We start from the raw sequence: 24,462 nt of genomic DNA on the forward strand, positions 1-24,462 counted from the left end.
CTGGAATACATGATACCCTGTCTCAACAACAAACAGACAAACAATCAAACAGATAAGCATTGGAGAGGTGGCTGACAGTTAAGAGTGTACTTCTTTTTCAGAAGCCCTGAGTTTTATTCTCAACACCCCCATTAGGTGGTTCATAACCACTTGAACTGCAGCTCAAGGGGATCTACCACCATGAGCACATAGCCCTATAAAACATGCATACTCACAATACACAGGCATTATACAACTTACCATATCTGACAGTGATTGCTTGTTTACTTATTTTCCTTTCCTGTTGGGCTGTGCACTCATTGAGAATACAGGTGAGACATCAGTTTCCTTTCCTGCCTTGCTCATAGAATTAAAAGTTGAAAGCAACGAAACCCCCAGAGAACCATATAATATTGACATTAGGTATTGACATATTTATTACTAATAAATACTTTCTTGGTGTCCATAAGAAGTCTTATGTGTTTTTATGAAGTATAATTTTGGAAATTTGTAATAGGGTTTCATAGAAAATGTGTAGTTTTATTGCTGGAGAACTAGAGTTCGTCTGTTCTTCTCTTGTTTTCTAGATGAAAAAGCAGAGACCCAAGGGTAATAGTTAGGTACTTCTCAAATGTCACACTGTGGCTGGTGGCAGTATTTTTTTATTTATAAGCCTGGGCAAGAGGAGTGCATCAGAGATCACAGAACTAAGGTGATAATTATTACTATTTAAGGGAAACCTGAACTTTCAAGGTCTTTTGTTGCAAACTGTAATATAGGATTATCATCCCAAGATAGTGTAAGAATTGTAGTTTTACCATTTATGTTTGAGTGACTGAAAAGTAATGGTATGGTACTTTATATTTCCCCAAACAACCAAAAGAAGAGAGGATATACTAAAAACTGTGGCATTGATTGAGGCAGGAGTCTTGAGTAATAGATTTAAACATTTTTTATAGTACTTTTATTGTGTAACTTAAAAAAAAATCCAGGAGCATTTTAACCCAAAGAGATGCTGGAGAGAGCAGAGCAAGCAGGAAAACTTAGGACACAAAATGAACACATGAACAACAATTACATCATTAATTATTATTAACAAGAGGTAAGGCAACAGCAGAACCAATATAAAATCATATAAATTTACAGGAGATAATGTAATTTAAAATTTTGAATATTAGAACAAATTGGTTTTTACTACGTTTCAGTGGTTTAAGAATGTGTTTGGAGAATTATTATCTGAGTGTATAAGCTTTATTGTTGGTATATGTTTGGCCTTTGCCAGACACCCAAAGGAAGCCTTGTGCAAGATAAGGTACTCCCAGTCCTCACAGGAAGTATAATAATCCCTACTTAGTGGAGTTATACCTGAGTAGAAATGTGCTGCTAGGAAAGCACGCTTTTGCATAACAGGAAGGAGCAATTAAGCATAGACTGGTCAGCTCCAGTATAAAAATCAGCACTTCAGCTTTACAATGTTTTTATAGTGCAAACCTAGGACCTCATGTATGCTAGGCGACCTTCCTACTACTGAGCTCCTTATGAAGCTCCTGACTTTTTTTTTTTTTTAATTTTAAAGTTTATGTTTGATTTAGTTGTATTCTTTACTCCCTAAATAATATTCTGCATGGCATATTTTTATATTTTAGAGTTGCTATGGTTAAAAGCTCTGTTAAGTATGATTGTTCTGTGGCAGAATGACACTTGGGACAGGTCACAGTGCATATTGAATTGCAAGACCTGCTTAATAGTAATATAAAATTGAGTGTATTGTTTAAACGATCTGGACATAACTTTGCTTACCCATAGAGTTGAGCTAATAATAGCCTAGAAAAATTTAAAAAGCAGAAGTTTAGAGCGTATGAAAACCTTTTTCAAAAAAGTAGTGTTGGTAAGATTCTTGAAGCTATGTTAGCACCAGGAAGCACAGGCAGTAGGTAATAATCTTAATCATGTATTGGGTTACGTTGTCAGCAGTATGATGGAGCAAGTTAGTAATGAGGCTTGTGTAACTGGGTATATAATGCTAACATGCTGTGTGGTGGACATGATACATGAGGACTAGGGCACATAGAGAGATCACAGTGTCTTTTTCTGTATTAAAATAATTTTTTGCAAACTTAATTTATTCATTAGTTAATGTGTTACCAGGAATTAAATTTGGGTTAGTTAATTATGACCTGTAGTTTTGGAATAACTATAAGGCAAATGAAATCTTTATTTTCTAGGAACTAATTTATATTTTACTACCATATTAATAATTTATTATAAGTTTAGGACAATTTTTGATCTTGGTTATTTATCTGTAAAATAAAGACCTGAGAATTTTGACACCTTTTCTTTATGATTTGTATATAATTTTGTTATGTATCTTGGGTTTTTATTTATTATGTTTTCAAAAAAGTAAAGCTGTTTGTGAGTACAAACCTTAGATTATATAGTTATTATGTAAAGGCTTGTTGCTCACTGGACTTCTGTGTTCTTGATACCTTATTTTTCCTTTTCTTTTCCCTCAATATTTTCAGATGTTTTGGAATGTTATTAAGCCCAGGTCGAAACGTGAAGAACAGTGACATGCATTTACTGGATATGGTAATGACAACCTTAAGCATCCTAATCAAGTATAAAAGACAGTTATTTTATATTTTAAAATTTTGTCATGTTGTCAGAGTTGTTTATTTTAATTTTGTGATGGCAGTAATTAAATTTGGAAACTCAAAATTATGTGTGAGGGAAAGAAAGTTTGCATACAAACAGTTGTCTGCAGGGTGAAAGCAGTGGTAGGGCCTGTCTCCTTCAGCCTGTACTTAGCAACAGAGATTGAGGAGATAGATGTCTTTAAGGAATGCTGTTAAAGGATTAGCGAGCCAGGCTAATAATGGCACAAGCTTTTAATTCTAGCACTTGGGAGGCCAAGGCAGGCGGGTTTTAGTGAGTTCACTGCTAGCCTGGTCTACAGAACTAGTTCCAGGACAAGGGATGCGTGGGGACACTGTCTTGAAAGACAGCAAGACCTAACAAACCAAGGTCTCAGCAAGCATATAGTACCTTACTTTAGGTTTTTTTTTTTTTTAATATTTTATATATTTCATTTCAACTGTGTCTCATAAATATTATTTAAATATCACTGTGGGAAGTTTTCTATTAATTATTTAATGGTAATTATGTCAGCACTAATTTTCTAGCAATATTAGAATGAATTGTTCAAACTTTTGAGAACCTAGTTGTATGCCAAACACTAAGTGAGCTATGGGGTGTTAGATTTGTGTAAAATATAGTTCTTAGTAGCAGTGGGCACTTCTTGTGAGTGTGTAATTGCAACAATGGTTAAGTCCTTTCCCCAGTGTATAATACTTTATGGACACAGGAAATATGGCCTCCATAGGTCACGTGAGACAGTTACACTGAATGTGTTAGTGTAGATTAGCTGTTGATCCTTCTTGTACCTTTCTCTACAATATAGTAGTAATGAATGTTTCCAGAACCAACTCTTAGCGTTTTTAGCCATGAGAATTTCATGAGGAGGCCCTTTTAGAGTATTGAAGTATTATAAAATTAAGATACTGGGTTCTAGTTATGGTCTTTCAGAATCTATAGGATAAAGGTGAATCATTGCTAGAAATTTTCACATAAGACCTAAAATCAGATTTACAGAGTTATAAAAGTGGTGTGAACCTCTGAGGCTCCGTAGTCACACCTGTGTGATTTGACTCCACTTTTGATTACTATCAGAGGCATATGCAGTATTCATATTCCTGGAAACAGAAAGTGGGCTTCCTGTACAGTCAACAGTCCGAGGAGGCTGTTCTGGTTATTGATAGTTATTCTTTGCAATAAGCAAAAGCTACACTCTTTGCAACTTTGCCTAAATAGTTTTTGTTTTGCTCTTAGAGTGAGATGCTCATACTTTTGCTCCTATGGCACACCCAGTTGTCATGTGAAACCGAAACAAGTTTTCTGCCACTTCATCTCCTTTAAGAGATGTTGAAAAGGCATGCATGTTACATTTACCAGTTTGTGAGATGTTTTTATGAATACTGAGCAATTTGGTATGATAAAAATTATTTTAAAATTTCATATTTGAAAACACTGTATTTATATAATTTCTACCCCTTCCTCCCACCCTTTCTTGGATTCATGATCTTCTGTATTTGTTATTGTTGTGCATATACATGTGCACATTCACACAGTTGTTCAGTGTTACATTTGTGTTGCTGCTGTGTACATATGTTTAGGGATAATCTCTTGATATTAGATAATGTATCAGGAAGTTCATCCCTGGGAAATTGTGATTTTTCTCTTTCACAGCAACCATTGACTGCCCGCTGTTCTTGCTAAGGAGGGCCTTGTGGGGTCCCCATCTGCAGTGGCATAGGGCCTTGTGGGGTCCCCCCATCTGCAGTGGCATAGGGCCTTGTGGGGTCCCCCATCTGCAGTGGCATAGGGCCTTGTGGGACCCCCATCTGCAGTGGCATAGGGCCTTGTGGGGTCCCCCATCTGCAGTGGCATAGGGCCTTGTGGGGTCCCCCCATCTGCAGTGGCATGTGCAGTGCTGTGCTTATCATACCAGTCTTTTTAGGCAATGGCAGCATTACAATTTCATGTCATGCCTGCAGGTCCTCTGGCTCTTAGACTCTTTTTCTCTGTTTCCCTAGTGTTCTCTGAGCCTTAGGTATAGGGTTGTGCTATACATATTCTATTTATTCTACTTAGGGCCGGGCACCCCATAGTCATTTGTTCTCCGCATTTTGACTGGTTGTGGATCTTTGTAATAGACTCCATCTGCTGCCAAAAGCTTTTTTGATGAGGATTAAGAGCTATATTTACCTGTAGGTAGTACAGTAAATGTTTAGAAAACAGAAGCTATATTGATATAGAAAAATGATAGTAGTAATTTTTTCTTTATGATCTATGACTTTACCACATGCGGGTGGATAGCTAGGTTTAAGGTACCAGACATGAGTTCTATTGCATTACATGGCCTTAAGTCCAATTATGCAAGACGCTAGAGGAGAAAAGAAACCTATACTCTTGGGGTACAGAGCTAAACAAAAAGTTCTCAATTGAGGAATATCAAATGGCTGAGAAACATCTAAGGAAGTGCTTGACATCCTTAGCCATCAGGGAAATGCAAATCAAAACAACCCTGAGATTCCACCTCACACCAGTCAGATTGGCCAAGATCCAAAACTCAGATGACAGCAGATGCTGGCGAGGATGTGGAGAAAGGAACACTTCTCCACTGTTGGTGGGGTTGTAAACTGGTACAACCACTCTGGAAATCAGTCTGATGATTCCTCAGAAAATTGAACATAGTACTACCTGAAGACCCAGCTATTCCACTTCTGGGCATTTACCCCAGAGACACTCCAACGTACAACAAAGACACATGCACCACAATGTTCATAGCAGCTCTATTTATAATAGCCAGAAGCTGGAAAGAACCCAGATGTCCTTCAGTAGATGAATGGATATAAAAATTGTGGTACATTTACACAATGGAGTACTACTCAGCTATCAGAAACAATGAACAATAAATTCTTAAGAAAATGGATGCATCTAGAGACTATCATCCTGAGTGAGATAACCCAGTCACAAAAGAACAGACATAATATGCAGTCACTGATAATTGGATACTAACCCCAGAAAGCTCTGAACACCCCAGAAACAACTCACAGACTGAAAGGAAAAAAAAAAAAAAAAGAAAAGAAAAAAAAAAAACCATTGTGTTTACTCCTTACACACCAAGAAAACTTTGACTAATTCCAGGTTACATCCTGTTTTACATGTACTTTATGCTCATTGTAACTAGTAAGACCTTAATGCACACTATCAAACCTTAAAAAAATAAAGCTAAGCAATGACAAAAATGTATTCGTATACTTTTATGCAAAAATGCTTAAAATTTGTATTTATCTTTGTTTTTTAAAATAAAGTTCTTCAATTAAAAAAAAAAAAAAAGAAACCTATAGTGTGATGCAGCTGTTGAACTGACAAACGATAACATGACTCACCCAGCAAGATAATCCCAATGGCACAATAATGGTACTTATCTCTTGGGTGTGCTGAACAATTTTTCAGTAATATTTTTCTTCCCTATGCATATTATCTAATTAGGTGAATTGAGACTTTTATAATTTATTATTTAACCTTTTATTGTGGTTTAAGATTTTTGCAAAAAGTAAAGTCATACTTTTAAGTGACAATGTGTTTGATACTTTTCTCATTGCTATCACAAAAGACGAAGTGAAAAGCAGTGTAAAGGAAGAAAGCTTTATTCTGGGTCACAGTGTAAGAGGGTACCGGAGGCAGAATAGGGAGAATTAAATGACGTTCAGGTGGCATTCTCCATCTCTAAGGACCAGGAAGCAAAGGGCAGAGTTTGCTGGCACTCTCCCACTCTCTATGCAGTCCAGTTCCCTAGAGCATGGAGTAGTGTCTCACACAGTCAGGGTGGGTGTTTCCTACCTCAGTTTCTCTGGAATCATCCTTATAGATGCAATTAGAGGCTTGTCTCCTGGGTGATTCTAAGTCCTGTTAACAGATTAATCACAAGCACAGTTTCCTTTATAGTTATACACGTGTATGCTAGCACACACATAAATAAGATCACATGCAATACAACTTTATTTCTGTTGGGGGAGTGAAGAGGACAAGCAACAGAGACTCAGTGTTCTGCTAATAAGGAGGATGGTTTTGTCAGGGGAGTTGTAGGCTAGAAAGGAAATAGGTGGTTCTGAACATAATAACTATTGGCAACACAGGAAAAGCGCAATAGCAAAATACCACAAAACCCAGAAAACTCAGCAAATCTAGATTCCGTGGAGCTGGAACACAATGTAAAATTCCAGCCTTAGAGATCCTCCAGAGTATGAGGGTCTTTATAATCAACAACACGCTGACACCAGATTAAAAGCCACATTTTATATTGTAATCCAATACATTTGGAAAGTGTATGTCTGTGGAAAACACAGATGTAAATTTTCCTGGAGGAGTTCATCTGTATGTATGTGATAAACTACTACTTTTTCTTCTATTTGCCACCCCCCTCTCATCCTGTCTTGTGGGTCTTACACTCTGATTCTCTCTTTCTCCTCCTCTTCCTGTCATGTTTCTATTTTTTTGTCTGGATGAAACACAATTTTAAAGGGTTTTGTTGTTGCTTTGAGAACATCTTGCTGTCTAGCTTAAGCTTGGCTGTAACTCAGAATCATTTCCTGAGTACCCGGGTTTTAGTTGTGCACAAGTATACCTAACTTAAAAATGATTTTTAATGTTTGTTTTATTTATCTCTCTGTTAACTAGTACACCTGAATGCTGTTCTTTAACTCTACATTTTTTGCTACTTTATATGTGGCTTCTCACAGACAGCTTCAGTTCTTGCTGAAATCTTTAAGCTTCTATGACATACTGTTTAATGTCTTGTATTTGTTAGTTGAAAGAAAGATTATGATTGTTTTAGTTCATCTTTCTGTACTCAAGCACAAGCATTCAGGCGTATAGAAAATTTTGGGTAAGAAGCTTATTCCTGTTCTGAATGGGGACTAGTTAGTAGTGTAGTGGAGAGCTAGAGGAGTGCATGTGCGCATGCATGTGTGTGTGCATGTATATGTGTGTGCATGTGCACATGCATTCGTGCATGTGTGATGTATCAAGGAGAGGAAGAATGAGCTTATGACTATCTTTAGAGTGGTATTGCTTAGTAGGTTTCCTTTACAAATGGCTTCAGTTACTTCATCTCTGGAATGCAGGATTCTTAGCCTACGTCATATATTTGATTATCAAATTGATGCTAATATACTAGAAAAATATTTTACAAGAATTCAGAGAAATATTTTTAAAGATGGAAAAATTTAATAATGAAAAAGTTTTCTTTATTTTGATCTGGTTATTTTTTTCACTGTTTATATGAGGAAATAAAAACGAAAGTGTTATTGATTGTATTCTTTTGTATTTGCATGTTCCCACACTTTGGCGGTGTCTTCCACAAGGTGCCATTTTGTTTCGATTTCTCTGAAACATAGTTGTGCAAGTTGTATATGGTTTTTCCTTCACTGTAGGACTTTCTCATTTTTAGTAAGAGTCAATAGCTGCCTAAGTAAAAACATGAACTTGGAGGAGTTAAGGAGAAAAGATAAGAATGAAATTGGAGGGAAGGCAGGAAGAAGGAACAAGGGGTGAAAAGAAAAAAAAAGCAGGATCAGAGAGGAGGAAGTGAGCAGAATGGAAGATGAAAGAGGAGAGAGAGAGATATTTGTTGATTATAAAGTCTCCTCAGAGTGATTTATTAGTGAGTTATAGGTACTGAAAGGATTAAGTTTGAAGATACGATTGCCATGAAGTATACTAATATTTTTTTGCTTTTTTATAGCCTTTAATTTTTTTACACTGTACTTAAACTAAGTATACTAATATTTTAAGACCATTAAATATTAGAAGATTGAGAGAAAAGTACCACTTTTTCCTTTTGTGATTTGGTATTAATTTACTCTTTCTGTAGGTAATTGTGTGTGTGTGTGTGAGTTTTCTGTTGCTAGGAATTGAACTTGGTGCAGGAAATTTTACATTGTGGTCTTTTGTTTATAGATATTTTGACAACAAACAAAAGATCATGTGTAATATAACTTTACAACTTTATGTTTTTGTGATTCAGCATGAATGGGTACACCTCCTTTAATTCAGGAAGAATATATTTTATAGTGAACCTGAGTTTGAAAATAGATAGAATGTAACAATACTCAAAGAAATGCGTTTGCATGGGGAAATTTATAGTAAAACTCAAGCCCCATTTGAATGTGGATATATGTTTTAATAAATTAAAATGACTAAGGGTATTTAAAGTGGTCACTTTAAAATTTGATGATTTTCCTTGTGCACAGTATCTGTGTTCCTGTTGAACTTTTATAGGAGTCCATGGGAAAGAGCTATGACGGGAGAGCTTATGTCATCACGGGCATGTGGAACCCCAACGCTCCAATATTTCTGGCTCTTAATGAAGAAACACCAAAAGGTGACTTTTCTTAAAATATTATTACTTCAAAATTTGCATTGTGAACAGTCTTGTTTTACTTCAATTTCAGAAAGTACTGATGCCTATTTAAATTGAAGATATATTTATTTAGAATGTTTGTGAATATTTATGAAGTTCCTTTTTTATGTGTTTGTTGGGAAAGAACATTGAAATGATAACTTTTTAAAATTTTCTGCTGTGTCCCCAGCTCAATTATTTTTTGAGGATATATATGCATTACGAACAGTGAAAGTATTGATGATTCTTCAGAGGTTTTTTTTCTCCTACTCATACCACACAGAGATGTTTGTATCTGCAGTGCTCTGCTGTACAGGTTTAACATGAGAGGGTTGAGCATCTCCTTTAGTTTGCATTCACCATACAGACCTGTCATTTCTGTTTCAGGTTGAAAAAAATGCATATTTGATTTTCTAGTGCTTGTGTAAGAAACCTGATAATTTTAGAGTAAAGTTTATCTTCAGCATTTCCAGTTTCTTACATTCTTTGTGTTTTATATTAAGGGTTTGATTTGGAGACTGTAATAAGATACCTGTCAGGAGATTTGGATCCTTGATTATGATAGAATAATCAGTGCCTGAGGAACTTCTTGGAATATTTGCTTGTGTACTTATTCAATAGTTAGAAAGGATTTAAAAATGAATATTTAGAAGGAAATATGCTTGTCTAGATATGTAATTTATGCGTAACTTAATAGACTTTATTTTCTTTAATAATCACGGAATAAAAGAACCCTGAAATATTCTGCAGATAAGCGGGTGTACATGACTGTTGCGGTGGACATGGTGGTCACAGAGGTTGTAGAGCCAGTCCGCTTCCTTCTGGAGACAGTAGTTCGTGTGTACCCTGCAAATGAGAGGTTCTGGTATTTCAGCAGAAAGACTTTCACAGAGACTTTCTTCATGAGGTTGAAACAGGTAAGATGTTTTTGTTGTTTATATAGCACTGTCTTATGTCTCTCTCTCTTGACAGGGTCTCACTCATCCTAGGGTGGCTTCACACTGATAAAAGTAGCTAAGAATGATGATCTTCAGCTTGTCTCTACCTCCCTGGTGCTGGGATTGTAGATGTGTGCTACCACAGCCTGTGCATTGCTAGGGATCAAACCTAGGACCTTGGTCATGGCAGCCAAGCACTCTACCTACCATCTGTGGTCTAGCCCCAGGCCATCTACCTTCATTTTCTTTATGTGAAAATTATCCTCTTATATCACAACTGAAAGCAATGACATTCCTCAGAAAAACAAACAAACAAACAAACAAACAAACAAAAAAACCCAAGTGTTATATGAAGTAAAGTGGAATGTGTGAAAACTATGCATTTGGTAATGCACCAGTTATTATGTATCTTAATAAGCCTGAACTCATGTGTTGTAGACTGTGGCCATATTTAGTAGAAATAGTAATCAGTAAAAGACAAAGATATCTTCTTTTATCTGCAGTTACTTGAAACACTAACCCCCTAACAAAATACAGCATCACCTCTCCAAAATAAACAGACACAAGTATACTATGCTTATACAAACTACTGTATATAATGGTGATCTCTATTTGCCATATTTAGTAACCCACTTTGGTTGTCTTTTCTCACTCTAATGATCAGAATATTTAAGATTGCTTTCATATTAAGTGAACAAAATTTATGTTCCCATGGCATTCTTAAATTAGTCACTTTAGAAGATAAAATGCAATTTTAAAAATTGGAAATGGATTTTTTCATCTAGTTCTGACTTTTATTCTGATCACAATTTCTCTCCCTCATCTCCTTCCAGATCTTCCTTTTCTCCTTACTCATTCAGCTCCAAGCTTCCTCTTTTTCTTTATGTTTCTTCCAAACATCTCTTAATGTTTTATGAAATTTTTCCTTTTTTATCTCCCGTCTGCACATCTTTCCTGCTTCCTTTTTTTCTTCTGTTCTTGTTTTTGGTTGCTTGTTAGCATTAGCAAAGGATTTATTCTTTTCAGAGTAATATAATTGATATTTAATGATGGAATTTTGCCTACCATATTGCTTATTCAGTATTTTGTGGAGAGTGTGCATATATGTGCATGCTCATGTATGTGGGGTGTACATGTGTGTGTAGAGGCCAAAGGTCAGATTCAGGTGTTGTCCTCAGGGACTTTTACCATGGGTTTTTGAGCTGAACCAGCTGAATTACCAGCTGAACTTGGAGCTTGCCATTTCAGTATGCTGGCCAGCCAGCATTCTCCACAACACCGGGGTCACACATGTCCGTGTTCTGCAACCTCTTTAATGTGGATGCTGAGGACCGGACTAAGGCCTTTAGGATTTTGTGGCAGCAGTTTACAAACCAAACTCTCCCCCTCAGCTCCTAGTACATCATTACATGTTTGGAAATCTGTTCTTCTTAAAAATAATTATTTCCTACAAAAATGATTTCTGCTTTTTCTAGTGTCAAAATGTATAGAGAGTGTGTTTGTTTGTTTGTTTGTTTTTAGAGGGAAGCTCAGGCTGGCCTCAACCTCTCTATGTTGATAAAGATGGCCTTAGGCTTTTTTTATCCTTCTGCTTCTATCTTACAAGTCCTGGGGTTATGTGTGATGGATCCCAAGACTTTTGGGATGATAAGCAAACAGTGAAATGCAGTAAATTCGATGGAAAGAAACTTGTAGGTGTTAAAGCATAGGCATGTAGAGATGAGAGCTTGGAGGCGCGTAGTCTTGTTTTAGTTAGGCACCTTTCATAAACATCAGATAAATGGGAGATTTGGGTAAGTAGGTGGGCTTCTATAAAGTAGGTTAATTTTTAAAAGATCAACTGGGTTAGCAGCACTGGACACATGGATGGCTTTGAATTCTTTTATTCTAGGGATATGTAGTAAATGCAAGGAACAATCTGAGGCAGTTACATAAATTAAAACAAAATGAACAAAAAGCAGAAAATCCAATGTTATAAAAGAAATGCTCATATATTAGTTTTAAAGTAATCTTTTTTACATTTCAATTTTTTAAAAGGAGTCAGTTGTGTATAGGGGTTAAGTACTTTATAAACAAGAATAAAACTTCCCTAGAACCAACTTATTCATCATCATCATTTTCGTCTTCCTGTTCTTCCTCCTCTTCCTCATCCTCTTCATCCTCTTCCTCATTTTCCTCTTCTATTTCTTGCTCTTTTCAGCCTTGACCACCCCCTTTTTCACTGCATCAGGTTTTCCCTTAGCTCTGTAGGCAGCAACATCCTTCTTGTATTTCTCCTTCAGCTTGGCAGCCTTCTTCTCATAGGGCTGCTTGTCATCCACGGCAGTGTTGTTCTACATCTCTCCTAGATTCTTTGCGACATCACCAGTGGATAAGCCAGGATGCTCATGTTTGATTTTTGGGCGATACTCAGGACAGAACAAGAAGGCCGAAGGAGGCCTCTTGGGTGCATTGGGGCCTTGAACTTCTTTTTGGTCTCCCCTTTGGGGGGGATGTGGGTTTTCATTTCTCTTTCATAACGAGCCTTGTCAGCCTTTGCCATATCTTCAAATGTCCTCTTTTCTTTAGCAGACATGGTCTTCCATCTCTCTGAGCACTTCTTGGAGAACTCTGAGAAGTTGACAGAAGCATCTGGGTTCTTTTTGTGCTCTTCCCGGCAGGTTTGCACAAAGAATGCATATGAGGACATTTTGCCTCTCGGCGGCTTGGATCTCTTTTGTCCATGTTTCATTGATTTTCTTCCATGAGGCACAGAGTCTCCTGTGCCCGTCCGGCTTTCGCTTGCCCCGGCGCTGTCTCTGTGGAGCTCAATGTACTGCAGTGGCTCTTAAAGTAATCTTCAGCAAGGATAACTATTATACAGTCATTTAGGAAATAAATCAACACAAGGATAAAATATATAAGAAAAATGCACATTTCTCCCCATCTCTGTCCCCATCTCTTCCTGTTTTTTTGAGAGAATTTTTACACTGTATCTCTAGCTGACCTGGAACTCATTTTGTAGCCCAGGCTGGTCTCCCGTGATAGTGGTTTGCCTGCCTCAGCCTCCAAAATGCTGAGATTATAAACATGAGCACTATTTTCAGCTCTAGATTGGCATTTCTTAAAACAAAATTAGTAAGATTTGAATAATTGAAATAATATTTATTGGCACATTTGATGTCATGTTAAATGTTCTGAAAAAACACAATGCTGCTTATTATGGATATTTTCAACTCTAATAACAAATGGTGTTTATTTACTGGAACATCTGTTCTGAAAAGATTCTGAATTTTATACTTGACTGTAAAAGGAATCACCTCTCATTTATATGTTTGTCAATCTCATACATTTTGGGTTTAAACGGACTAAATAAGCATTTAGAGGTCACCGTAAAACCAGGTGTCAGAGGGGCTGCTCCTCAGTAGACAGTAGACCCTTTCCTCTCTCTAGGCCCCGCCCCCCGTCTCCTTACTTTAGAGTTAGAGTGTAGATCAACTGCAGTACTGAAGGCATTTCTGACATTGGGATTATTGAGCTGCAGGGAAGATAATTCAGTGAATGTCACAGGCAGGTTAACTGAAGGACAGACTTTTGGCATATGTGGTATAGTATTTACAATAATAGTATACCGTTTAAACTAAACCTCCAAACTCCACAGGCTTTTTGTTATATTAATAAGGAAGTATATAATAAGTATAGATACCTATGCATATAGTATATTCCAAACGAGAAGAATGTCCAGTACTGTGGTGTTTTCGATGTGGGGAACCACAGCATTAAATTGCCTTAGGTGGTAGAAAAAGCTCCTCTGTGGAAATGCACATCATTTCCTACAAGCCTTGTAGAATCTCAGAGTAACATCTGCGTTCACATTTAATTAATTAATTAATTAAACAATTTTTATGTGTGTTGGTGTTTTGCCTGCATTTGCGAGGGTGTGCAATTCCTTGGAACTGGAGTTGCAGACAGTTGTGAGCTGCCATCTGGATGCTGGGAATTGAACCCTTCTTCCTCTGGAAGAGCAGCCAGTGCTCTTTACTGATGAGCCATCTTCCCAGTCTCCTTTTGCTTACACTGAAGACAACGTGTATATTGGTGGTTTTGTTTAATTTTTAATTTTTAAAAAAAATTTGTAAAGGTAAAGGTCTTTCTAAGATGTCTAGGCTGGCCTCAAACATTACAGTTTGTCTACATTATAATTCTTCCTGAATAGCTGGGATTACAGGTACATTCTACTTCACTGTGTGTTACTGTGACCAACCAAAGATGCTTTCTCTCCAAAATAAATAGAACAGAATACCATGATGTTGGAATTTTTAAAATTAAAAATTTTATCAGGCAAGCAGTGATTGGGGAAAAAGATAGATCCATTTTCTCTAGAGATGAGACCCTTGGTAGGTTATACAATCCCAAGTGGTCAGCCCTAAGCACATGTATAAATAAGCAACAGTAAATGTACTCAGTAGCTTGTATGAATGTATATCTGTGGGCTGGAGGGAGGAGAGGCAGGTGTGGGAGTGATGTCAACACAGCATGCATATTTGATATTCTAAAGAAAGTAAAGACTTAAATTTAAAGACGTTAAAATAAAAGTCTTATCTCATATTTAACCATCAATGAGACCAAGGGCTGTAAGTTCAAGATGGCTTACTCTCTCTGTTTGAATCTGGGGAATTATGCAAGGGGAGAGGTGTCTTGCTGATTGGCTGAGGGTACCTCAATGCAGAAGGCCTGCTTCTTTTCAGGGTACACTTCTTGCTCTGTGGAGATTTTGAGCTTGTGGTGTCATTGGCTGTGGAAACTGTCTTTCTTTCCTCACATTTCTTCTCGCACAGCCTGTTGTGAGTGGTAAGAATCATTAGTAGCAGGTCTGGGATTTTCCTGACAGTCCTTTGTTATTGATGGAATTTGTTTGCAAGCTTCCAGGGCTTTGCTGATTTCATTACTCTTTAGACTTTAACATGACAGAGTAAGTGGAAATACTAATGATTTGTTCCTAAGTGAGCAGCTAGTTAGCTCTCCGTTCTGTTGTTTAGTTGTGTTTATGAACTATTACTTCTTTATCTGTAAAGTGGAGATCTTAAAGTGTTGTTTGGTTATTAACTCTTTTACTCATTTAAGAAACATTAACTGTTTCTTCAATGACATAAATTGATGTAGGCTGTGTCCTAAGTATAGGTTTAATGTTAAAATATCATAATATTTTCTTGATATCTATATAAAATTGCTGTCATATTGGCCAAGAATTCTCTGGCTCAACTTAATTTAGAAATCATGAAAAGGGAAAGGAGTAATGTATCTCTGACCAGAGGCTCTCAGCAGCTGGTAGGTGTTAACAGTTCTCCAAGCTGCTCTTGGCAGGACCTCTGAGCAAACAGTAGTAGAGTCAGTGGCTGCCAGAAGCTTTTGGCAGCCCTCCATTGTTGGAGTAATAACCACTGGCTGTTCTGGATTGTCTCCAGCAGCTTTGTTTGAACACTCCCAGGCATCTCAGAGTTTGATGGTCTCTGGATGCTAGGCATTCTGTAAGCCAGTATCTCTTGGTATTAGTATTGCCAGATAAGCTCATTCTGCTTGAGGTACAAGGGATGAATGAATGATGGATCTGACGTAGCTTTAGAGGTATAGTGCTTGATAGGACACAGGAAGCCATGGGTTATAAAAAAAAAAAAAAAAAAAAAAAAAAAGCAAGCATGTTGTGAAATGTCCAGAATCCCAGCACTCAGAGGAAGAGCTGTGAGTTCAAGGTCACTCTTGTTTATATAGCAGGTTCCAGACCTGGCACAAACAGTTGGCAATGAAAACACCCAAGCAAGGCTTATTAGGGCCTATGCTGATGGGGCAGAGCAGGATACATTTTCTAGACTTTCTGCACGGCACACTGGCTTGTCTGTGCTGACACGCATTGGTGAGAGATGTTTGTCAGGGACTAGAGTGGGGTATCTAAAGTGGTGGCAGCACTGGTGAAGAAGGATCTGGAGTAGTCATAGTGCTACTCCAGTGAAGAATTCTAATTGATTATGACAGCTATGGCAGTGGAGCAAAGTTTTCCCAGCAACCATTACAGTGTTACATCAGTTTTTAGGGTACCCATTGATGTAGTAGGAATGGGTACATCCTCTAAACTCAATTATTGCAATTCCCAAGGCTTCCAGTGAGGTTTTTCTGATACTGGCAGCTAGATTTAGACCTCTGCTGGAGTCATGACAACCTGAATGGGCCACTGATTTAGCTTCTAATTGATAGTCCTCTGTGGCATTTGTGGAGATTATGTTAGTATTCTGGCTTCTAGTACCTTCTGGGGGAATCTGGAGACGTGGTAATGATGATTATAATTCAGTCTGTATTAGATGGTAGCTCCAGCCTTTAGGGTACATCCCCAGCTTAACCAGGGTATCTTAGTTAGGGTTTTATTGCTGTGAAGAAACACTATGACCAAGGCAACTCTTACAAAAAGCAAACATTTAATTGAGGCTGGCTTACAGTTTCAGAGGTTTAGTCTATTTTCATCATGGTGGAAAGTGTGGCAGTGTGCAAGCCGACTTGGTACTGAAGGAGTGAGAGTTCTACGTCTTGATCTGAAGGCAGCCAGGAGGAGACTGGATTTGTCATACTTGGCAGAGCTTGAAAAAAAAAAAAGAGACTTCAAAGCCTTGCCTCCATAGTGACACACTTCCTATAATAAGGCCACACCTCCTCTAATAAGGACACAGCTCCTAATAATGCCACTCCCTGTGGCTAGGCATTCAAATACATGAATCTATGTGGGCCAAACCTATTCAAACCAGCACATTTCACTCCCTGGCCCCCTCAGCCTTGTAGATATTGCATAATACAAAATGCATTTATTCCAACTTCAAAAATCCCCATAGTCTATCACAGCCTCAACAATGTTTAAAAGTCCAAAGTTCAAAGTCTCTTCTGAGATTCATTCAGTTTCTTAACTGTAATTCCCAATAAAATCAAAATTAAAAAACAAATCACATACATCAACATTATAAGATATACATTACCATTTCAAAATGTCATAGTGAGGAAATACTGGAACAAAGCAAGACTAAAACCAGACTGGCAGATTCCAAACTCTGCATTTTCGTGTCTGATATCAGTATGCACTTTAGATCTCCAACTCCTTTTAGCTTTGTTGACTGCAACACACTTCTTTCTTTTGGGCTGGTTCTACTCCCTATTGGCAGCTTTCATTGGCAGGTATCCAACAGCTCTGGGTTCTGGCATCTCTAATACCTTGGGGTCTTCAAGGCAACTTCAATTTCATAGCTTCGTGCAATGGCTTCTCAGGGCCTCTATGCAGGAACAACTCTGCTATACATCTGGCCTCAGTGACTTTTCTTGGTTGTAGAGGGATATTCCATAGTTCCTTATATTTTTGAGACTAAAGCCAGAGCTACATGATTGAAGCTGCTAAGTTCTGCTCCTTTCTGGGGCTGGAACATGGCTTCTTCATTCAGTTACATCTTCACAGATTTCTTTCTGTTTTCCATGATTTCCTTTACTGCCTAAACTTGGCAGTTCTAGAACTTGCTCTGTAGACCAGCTGACCTTGAACTCTGACTCCTGAATGCTGGAATTAAAGGTGTATACCACAAAACCTGAAACTAAGCTTTTCTTTAATACCTTTTCATAGTATGGAAGCTTATCTGGGATCTTGCCCCCTCCCCCGAGGTCTCCATTTCCTTAATTCTATTTAACATCTTTAATCTGGTTATCTCATTCAACACAGGATTTAGCTTCATTTTACTCCTGGTTCCCCTTTAATACTTGAATCATACATTTTGCATTTTTTCCTTTCTCAGCTTGCTATGTTTGATCAAAATGGTCTTCATAAGAGTGTGCCACAAGACAGTCTATGTTAGGGTGATTTGAAATTTCCTTAATCTTAATCTCTTCACTTTGGCCTCAGACTGATTCTTCAGACAAAGGTAAAAAAAAAAAAAAAAAAAAAAAAAAAGCAGCCACATTATTCACGAAAATATCAAAAGAATGATTTCTAGACAACATACAAAAACTCTCCTCTGAAACTTCTTGACCCAAACCTTCACAGTTCATATCACTCTCTGCACCACTGTCTACCATGTTCCTATTAGCATGGTCCTTTAAGTCCCACTTAAATCATTTAACTGACTTTCTAATCCACAGTCTCAAAGTCCACATTTCTTCAAACAAAAACATGCCTATCTTAGTAAAACCCCACGGTCTCAAAGTCCATATTCTTTCAAACAAAAAGATGGTCAGACCTATCATAACAACACCCCAGTTCATGGTACCAACTTTTATCTTTTTCTAAAAATCATTTTTATTGGATATTCTCTGTATTTACATTTTAAATGTTATCCCCTTTAGCCTTACTCCCATCCACCCACTCCTATCTCTTGCTTCCATGAAGATGTTCCCTCTCCCAACCACCCACTCCTATCTCAGTGTCTTGGCATTCCCCTACATTGGGAAAAGGAGCCTTCACTGGACCAAAGGCCTCTCCTCCCAGTGATGCCAGACAATGCCATGCAGTTACATATGCAACTGGAGTCATGGCTCTCTCCATGTGTATTCATTGGTTGTTTTAGTCCCTAGGGGCTCTGGAAGGTTTGGTTGATTGGTATTGTTGTTGGTTGCAGTGCCATTCTGATACAGATGAAGATGCTTGCAGGTAACCAGCATAGGGACCCCAATGTAAGAGCTAGAGAAAGGACTGAAGGAATGTTTGTCTTAGTTGGGTTTTTTTGCTGTGAAGAGACTGGGGTATTTGCCAGGCCGTGTTTCAGAGCTTAGACTACCAGTATAGTCACAAACAAGCACAGTACTTGTCAGGCTAACTATGACAGCTGTCACTCTCTTTGATTCTACTTGGGAGGCTACAGGTAGCCTTTTGTGTTACAAGTGAGGCCCTCAGCTCTCATCCTTACCCTACCTCCACCCTTGTTTATAGGCCTGGTCTGACTTACTGTATGTACCTTAGGGTGGTGGCAGCTGCAGCTAAGCAGCTGACCATAGGTAAGTGTCCTCGACAGCTCTCTGCTAAGCATCTGAGCATTGAGGCTTGCTCTTAATAATCCATAACCTCTTTGGCTGTTGTGGAAAAGCAATTTAAAAAGCAAAGGCAGGGAATGATGAACATTCTATGAAAATCTGAATGTAAAGATTATCTTTTGATGTGTATTACCCAAGAGAATATAGCCCTTAATTCTCTGGAAAAAACCAAAGTCCACTATAATGTTAGCATTCTTCAGTAAATAGTATAGAATTTACTCCTGTGATGGTTACTCTTGACTGTGTGTGGTACCATTCTATGGGCTTGGGTCTTACTCTACATTCAATGGAGAAGGCATACTGCATGCAAGCATCCTTCATTCTCTGCTGACTGTAGCTGCTGTGTGACCATATATCCCACTTTGCTGCCACTATGCCTTCTCTACTTGATGGATGTATCCTCAAACTGTGAGACCCCCACCCATGGTTGTGTTGGTCAAGTTTTTGTAGCCACAAGGAAAATAACTAATACATATTCTCCAGCCAGTACCTTACAAAGAAAAATATCCTGTTGGTATTGGGCGTGAGGATGGGGATGCCTGATTCAAAATATTTTCTATATTGGGTGTCTTTGACTTTTCATTATGTTGGAAACAAAATCTTTCAAGAACTGCTATATTAAAATAGGTAAATAGAAATGAACCACATGTGACATGAAATTAGCATAAGAGAGGACTGTTTTGTAAGAGAAGGTACCCAGCCAGAGGAGAGCAAGAGGACAGAGGAGTGTACTGTAAGAGGGAAATAAACAAACTGTGATGGCATATGTTAAAATGTCACAATAAAATACATTACTTTTTCTGTGAGTTTATGCTTAATAGAAATAAATTAAAAATGCATAAAGTGAAAATTATCAATGAAAGTGTTTTCAATTGGTACCTCTAAAAATAAATGTACTCAATTAGTAAATAAAAAAGAGAAATTGAAAAAAAAATAATTTTTTTTCTGCAGAAAAATGAAAATTAATATTATAGAGTACTTATGGTGAGAAAATAAAATATAGGATGCATTTTTGTTAGTTTTTATGATGTGCACTTCTGCTTATGTTGTCTTTCTTGTTTGTCTTGTGCAGAGGCAAATAAAATATGCCTGGAAACAAATTCCTCGCATGATTTATAGACACAAAATTAAAAAGAAAAGATCTTATATCAGAGTTTCTTAACCTTTTCCCATTCACGATTTCTTTCTGCATGAGAAATTTGTATACTAAGCTAGGTGTATAGATACATAAAATTTATTAGAAATAAAATATTTAACTGATAAATCATTTATTATATAACAATTTTATATAACAATTCTTTGTAATTTGCATATTAACAGTTTACATGTTAATTAGATGCATGTCCTTGTTTGCTTTTACATGATGAAGTAAAATATTGACTGAATATCTTGATACTTAAGAATGTGGAATATCTTCAGAACTTTCCAAATTGATTGGTATTTTGATTTTATGATTAATACTGAGAATGCTGCTTTTTGCACTATAAAATACAACCTGGCCAAAGTATAGTTAATGCCATTTCAAAAATTGTTGTGTTTGGAAATCTTTCAGTATTACCGAATTGTGACCTATGAATTCAGTTACATGATTCTGTGAAGGATAGTGAGTCAAATTAAGAAGCTGGTTTGTAGATCTAATGGTTCACAGTTCAGCTTTGCACTAGATTTGCTGTGAGCCTTTGAAAATTAATCTTACTTCCTGGATCCTACCCTAAAGATCATGACAAAAGATATTAATGTTTTAAATGTAAAGATATCTTGTGTCTTTACTTATAAACAGTGTTGTTGCAGTAAATATTTCAAAACGTGGTTTGGCTTATCTCTGTATCGTCCCTGAAGTCTCATTCCGTGGGCACTGCTTCTGTTACGGACACACGGACTCTGTCACTCGGTCCATGCCGCCCCCAAGGTCTCACTCCATCCACACAACTCCCTTCCCTGGCAGTTTACCTGGTCTGCCCTACTGTCTCCATTCCGGGGTCTTTCTTTACCCCAAATCCCAACACAAAGACAACTCTAAGGCCAGATAGTTTTTTATACATGTTTATATATTTAATTTTCAATCCACAAACCCTCTACACAACAATATTACATCAAATGGACAAAAATATAAACTCCCCTTCTATATGAGATATTAGACCTATAAAATCCTTAAATGTTCATAGCTACCTGACACCAGTAAAGCCTACCTGGATACAGTTCACCTTTCTCAACCTACATCTTGGCGATTCTCTCCTCTTCCTCTGTCTTCTGTCCTCTGACCTCTCACCTTTCTCTCTCCACTTCCCTTACCCTTCGCAATCATCGGCTCTTTCCTTTATTTTACTAATTAAAATGGGAAGGTTCAGATGAAGTCACCTTCATGAGTACATGACTGGGCAGACCTTCCTGGGGAAGGGAAGTTAATACAAACGGCTGCAGGATCATCTACACAGTGTCATGTCTCTGGCTTCTGAAGATGTATGTATTAATAGAGATATCGCTATATTTTCCTTTGTATTTGATGATAGTCTATTATACTATAAAAGCTTTTGGAATTAACTTACATAACTGTAATGAATCTTTATAATTCAACCTATTCTTGACATTATAAATTTTAATATGAATCTGATAGTTTATTTCATAAATATAAATTTTTAGTTGTCTAAGAATAAATATTAAAAATAAAATTTTTACTAAAAGTACTTTGTTTGGATCTTAGTTGCTAAGTGCAATATTTAGGTTGAAGACTACATTTGTATAGTTACCCCGGCAAAGTTGGGCCTGGTTATAGCAAGGACACTGTGACTTGGTTCCTGCCCATAGAACAGAGCCAGGAGGGCATAGGCCTCCACAAGTGTTGATCTTTGCTGTGGGTATAAGGCTTGTATTAATACACACACACACACACACACACACACACACATATGTATATATACATATATGTATGTATGAATGTATGTATGTACATGTATATGGGACTGGAGAAATGGCTCAGCAGTTAAGAGCACTAACTGCTCTTCCAGAGGCCCTGAGTTCATTTTCCAGGAATCACATGGTGGCTCACAAGCATCTGTAATGGAATCCAGTGCCCTCTTCTGGTGTGTCTGAAGACAGCAACAGTATACCCACATGCATAAAATAAATAAATAAATCTTTTTAAAAATAAATTGAACGACGTTATTTAAAAAAACAAAGATAAATGTACAGATTTTAATCATTTTTACGTAAAAGTATATGAATACATTTTTATCAGTACTTGATTTTTTTAAAGGTTTGATACTCATTAAAATCTTACTAGTTACAATGAGCATAAAGTACATGTAAAACAAGATGTAACCTGGAAATACTCAAAGTTTCCTTGATGTGTAAAGATTAACAATAATGGTTTTTCATTTTCCAGAGTGGTTGTACTAGTTTACAACCCCACCAACAGTGGAGAAGTGTTCCTCTTTCTCTGCATTCTCACCAGCATCTGCTGTCATCTGAATTTTTGATCTTGGCCAATCTAACTGGTGTGAGGTGGAATCTCAGGGTTGTTTTGATTTGCATTTCCCTGATGGCTAAGGATGTTGAGCACTTTCTTAGATGCTTCTCAGCTATTCAATATTCCTCAATTGAGAACTTTTTGTGTAGTTCTGTACCCCATTTTTTTTTAAAGTAGGGTTGTTTGATTCTCTGGTGTCTGACTTCTTGAGTTCTTTGTATACCTTGGATATTAGGCCTCTATCAGATGTGAGGTTGGTAAAGATCTTTTTCTAATCTGTCGGCTGCCGTTTTGTTTTCTTGACAGTGTCCTTTGCCTTACAGAAACTTTACAATCTCATTAAGTCCCATTTGTCGATATTTGACCTTAGAGCACGAGCCATTGGTGTTCTGTTCAGGAAATTTTCTCCTGTGCCTATGTATTCTAAGGTTTTCCCTTATATACACCCAGATTGATGGATTTCCTTATATTAAAGCATCCCTGCATCCCAGGGATGAAGCCTACTTGATCACGGTGAATGATTGTTTTGATGTGTTCTTGGATTCGGTTTGCAAGGATTTTGTTGAGTATTTTTGCATCAATGTTCATAAGTGAGATTGGTCTGAAGTTCTCTTTCCTTGTAGGGTCTTTGTGTGGTTTAGGAACGAGGGTTATTGTAGCCTCAAAAAATGAGTTAGGTAGAGTTCCATCTGATTCTATCTCGTGGAATAGTTTGGAGAGTATTGGTGTTAGGGAGTCAATAAATGTTTGATAAATTTTGCACTGAACCCATCTGGACCTGGGCTTTTTTTGGTTGGGAAGCTTTTGATGACTGCTTCTATTTCATTAGGTGTTCTGGGATTATTTAGATGGTTTGACTGGTCCTGGTTTAACATTAGTATCTGGTTTCTGTCTAGGAATTCATTGATTTCCTTCAGATTTTCTAGCTTTGTTCAGTATAGACTTTTGTAGTAGGATCTGATGATTTCTTGAATTTCCTCAGTTTTAGTCGTTATATCTCCACTTTCATTTCTGATTTTGTTAATTTGGATACCCTTTCTTTGCACTCTAGTTAGTCTGGTTAAGGGTTTATCAATCTTGTTAATTTTCTCAAAGAACCAGCTCTTGGTTTTGTTGATTCTTTGAATGTTTCTTTTTGTTTCTATTTGGTCAGTTTCTGCTCTGAGTTTGATTATTTCTTGCTGTCTACTCCTCTTGGGTGTATCTGCTTCCTTTAGTTTTAGAGCTTTCATCTGTGCTTTCAAGTAGCTAGTAGATGCTCTCTCCAGTTTCTTTTTGGGAGCACTCAGAGCTATGAGTTTTCCTCTCAGTACTGCTTTCATTGCATACCATAGGTTTGGGTATGTTGTGTTTTTGTTTTCATTAAATTCTAGAAAATCCTTAATTTCTTTCTTTATTTCTTCTTTGACCCTGCTATGGTTTAATAGAGCATTGTTTAGTTTTCATGTGTATATGGGTTTTTTGTTGTCTTTGTTGTTATTAAAGACCAGCCTTAGACCATGGTGGTCTGAAAGGATGCATGGGAGTATTTCAATCTTCTTATATCTATTGAGGCTTGATTTGTGATTTTTTTTAGGTTTTCTGCCTCCAGGGCTGTCTCTTATAGTATTTTATTTATTGTGTCCATTTCTGTTTTAAATTTCTTCTTCAATTCCTTCATCTCTTTGGTTCTGTTTTCTAGTTCTTTGATTTCTTTGAGTGTTTTTCTTGTTTCCTCTTTAAAAGCTTTTATTTCTTTATCCTTTTCCTCCCGTTCTTGTTTAAGGATCTCTACCATCATCTTGAGGTATGATTTCGGGTCTGAGTCTTTTTTTTTCTGGAGTGTTTGGCATTCTGCCGTTTGCTGTGATGGGAAAGCTGGGTTCTGGTGTTGCCAGGTTGTCTTGGTTTCCATTGGGTAATTTCTTTCACTTTCCTCTTGCCACCTTGTTGTCTGTGATTATAAGTGGTCTTGTTGTCAGTAATTGGTTCCCATGTCTCCTGTGTATCTGACCTGTGTCCCTGGATCTCTGCTGTTCCCGGTGGCA

The 24,462-nt window shown here is 37.3% G+C and overlaps 1 protein-coding gene across 2 annotated transcripts in view; it reads left to right on the forward strand.

Annotated features, from left to right (window-relative positions):
- The window catches only part of RABGAP1L (RAB GTPase activating protein 1 like), a gene marked incomplete at its 5' end in the record, with an annotated part of 560,236 nt that overhangs the window by 90,423 nt on the left and 445,351 nt on the right, over positions 1-24,462 (forward strand). For both annotated transcript variants that reach the window (XM_080920559.1, XM_080920560.1), the window contains 3 exons: positions 2,502-2,568; positions 8,884-8,986; positions 9,755-9,921. In XM_080920559.1, the coding sequence (XP_080776685.1) occupies positions 2,502-2,568; positions 8,884-8,986; positions 9,755-9,921 (337 nt within the window). The remainder of the gene's footprint in view (positions 1-2,501; positions 2,569-8,883; positions 8,987-9,754; positions 9,922-24,462) is intronic.

The sequence above is a fragment of the Micromys minutus genome (genome assembly GCF_963924665.1).
Source record: "Micromys minutus genome assembly, chromosome: 1".
Taxonomy (NCBI): domain Eukaryota; kingdom Metazoa; phylum Chordata; class Mammalia; order Rodentia; family Muridae; genus Micromys; species Micromys minutus.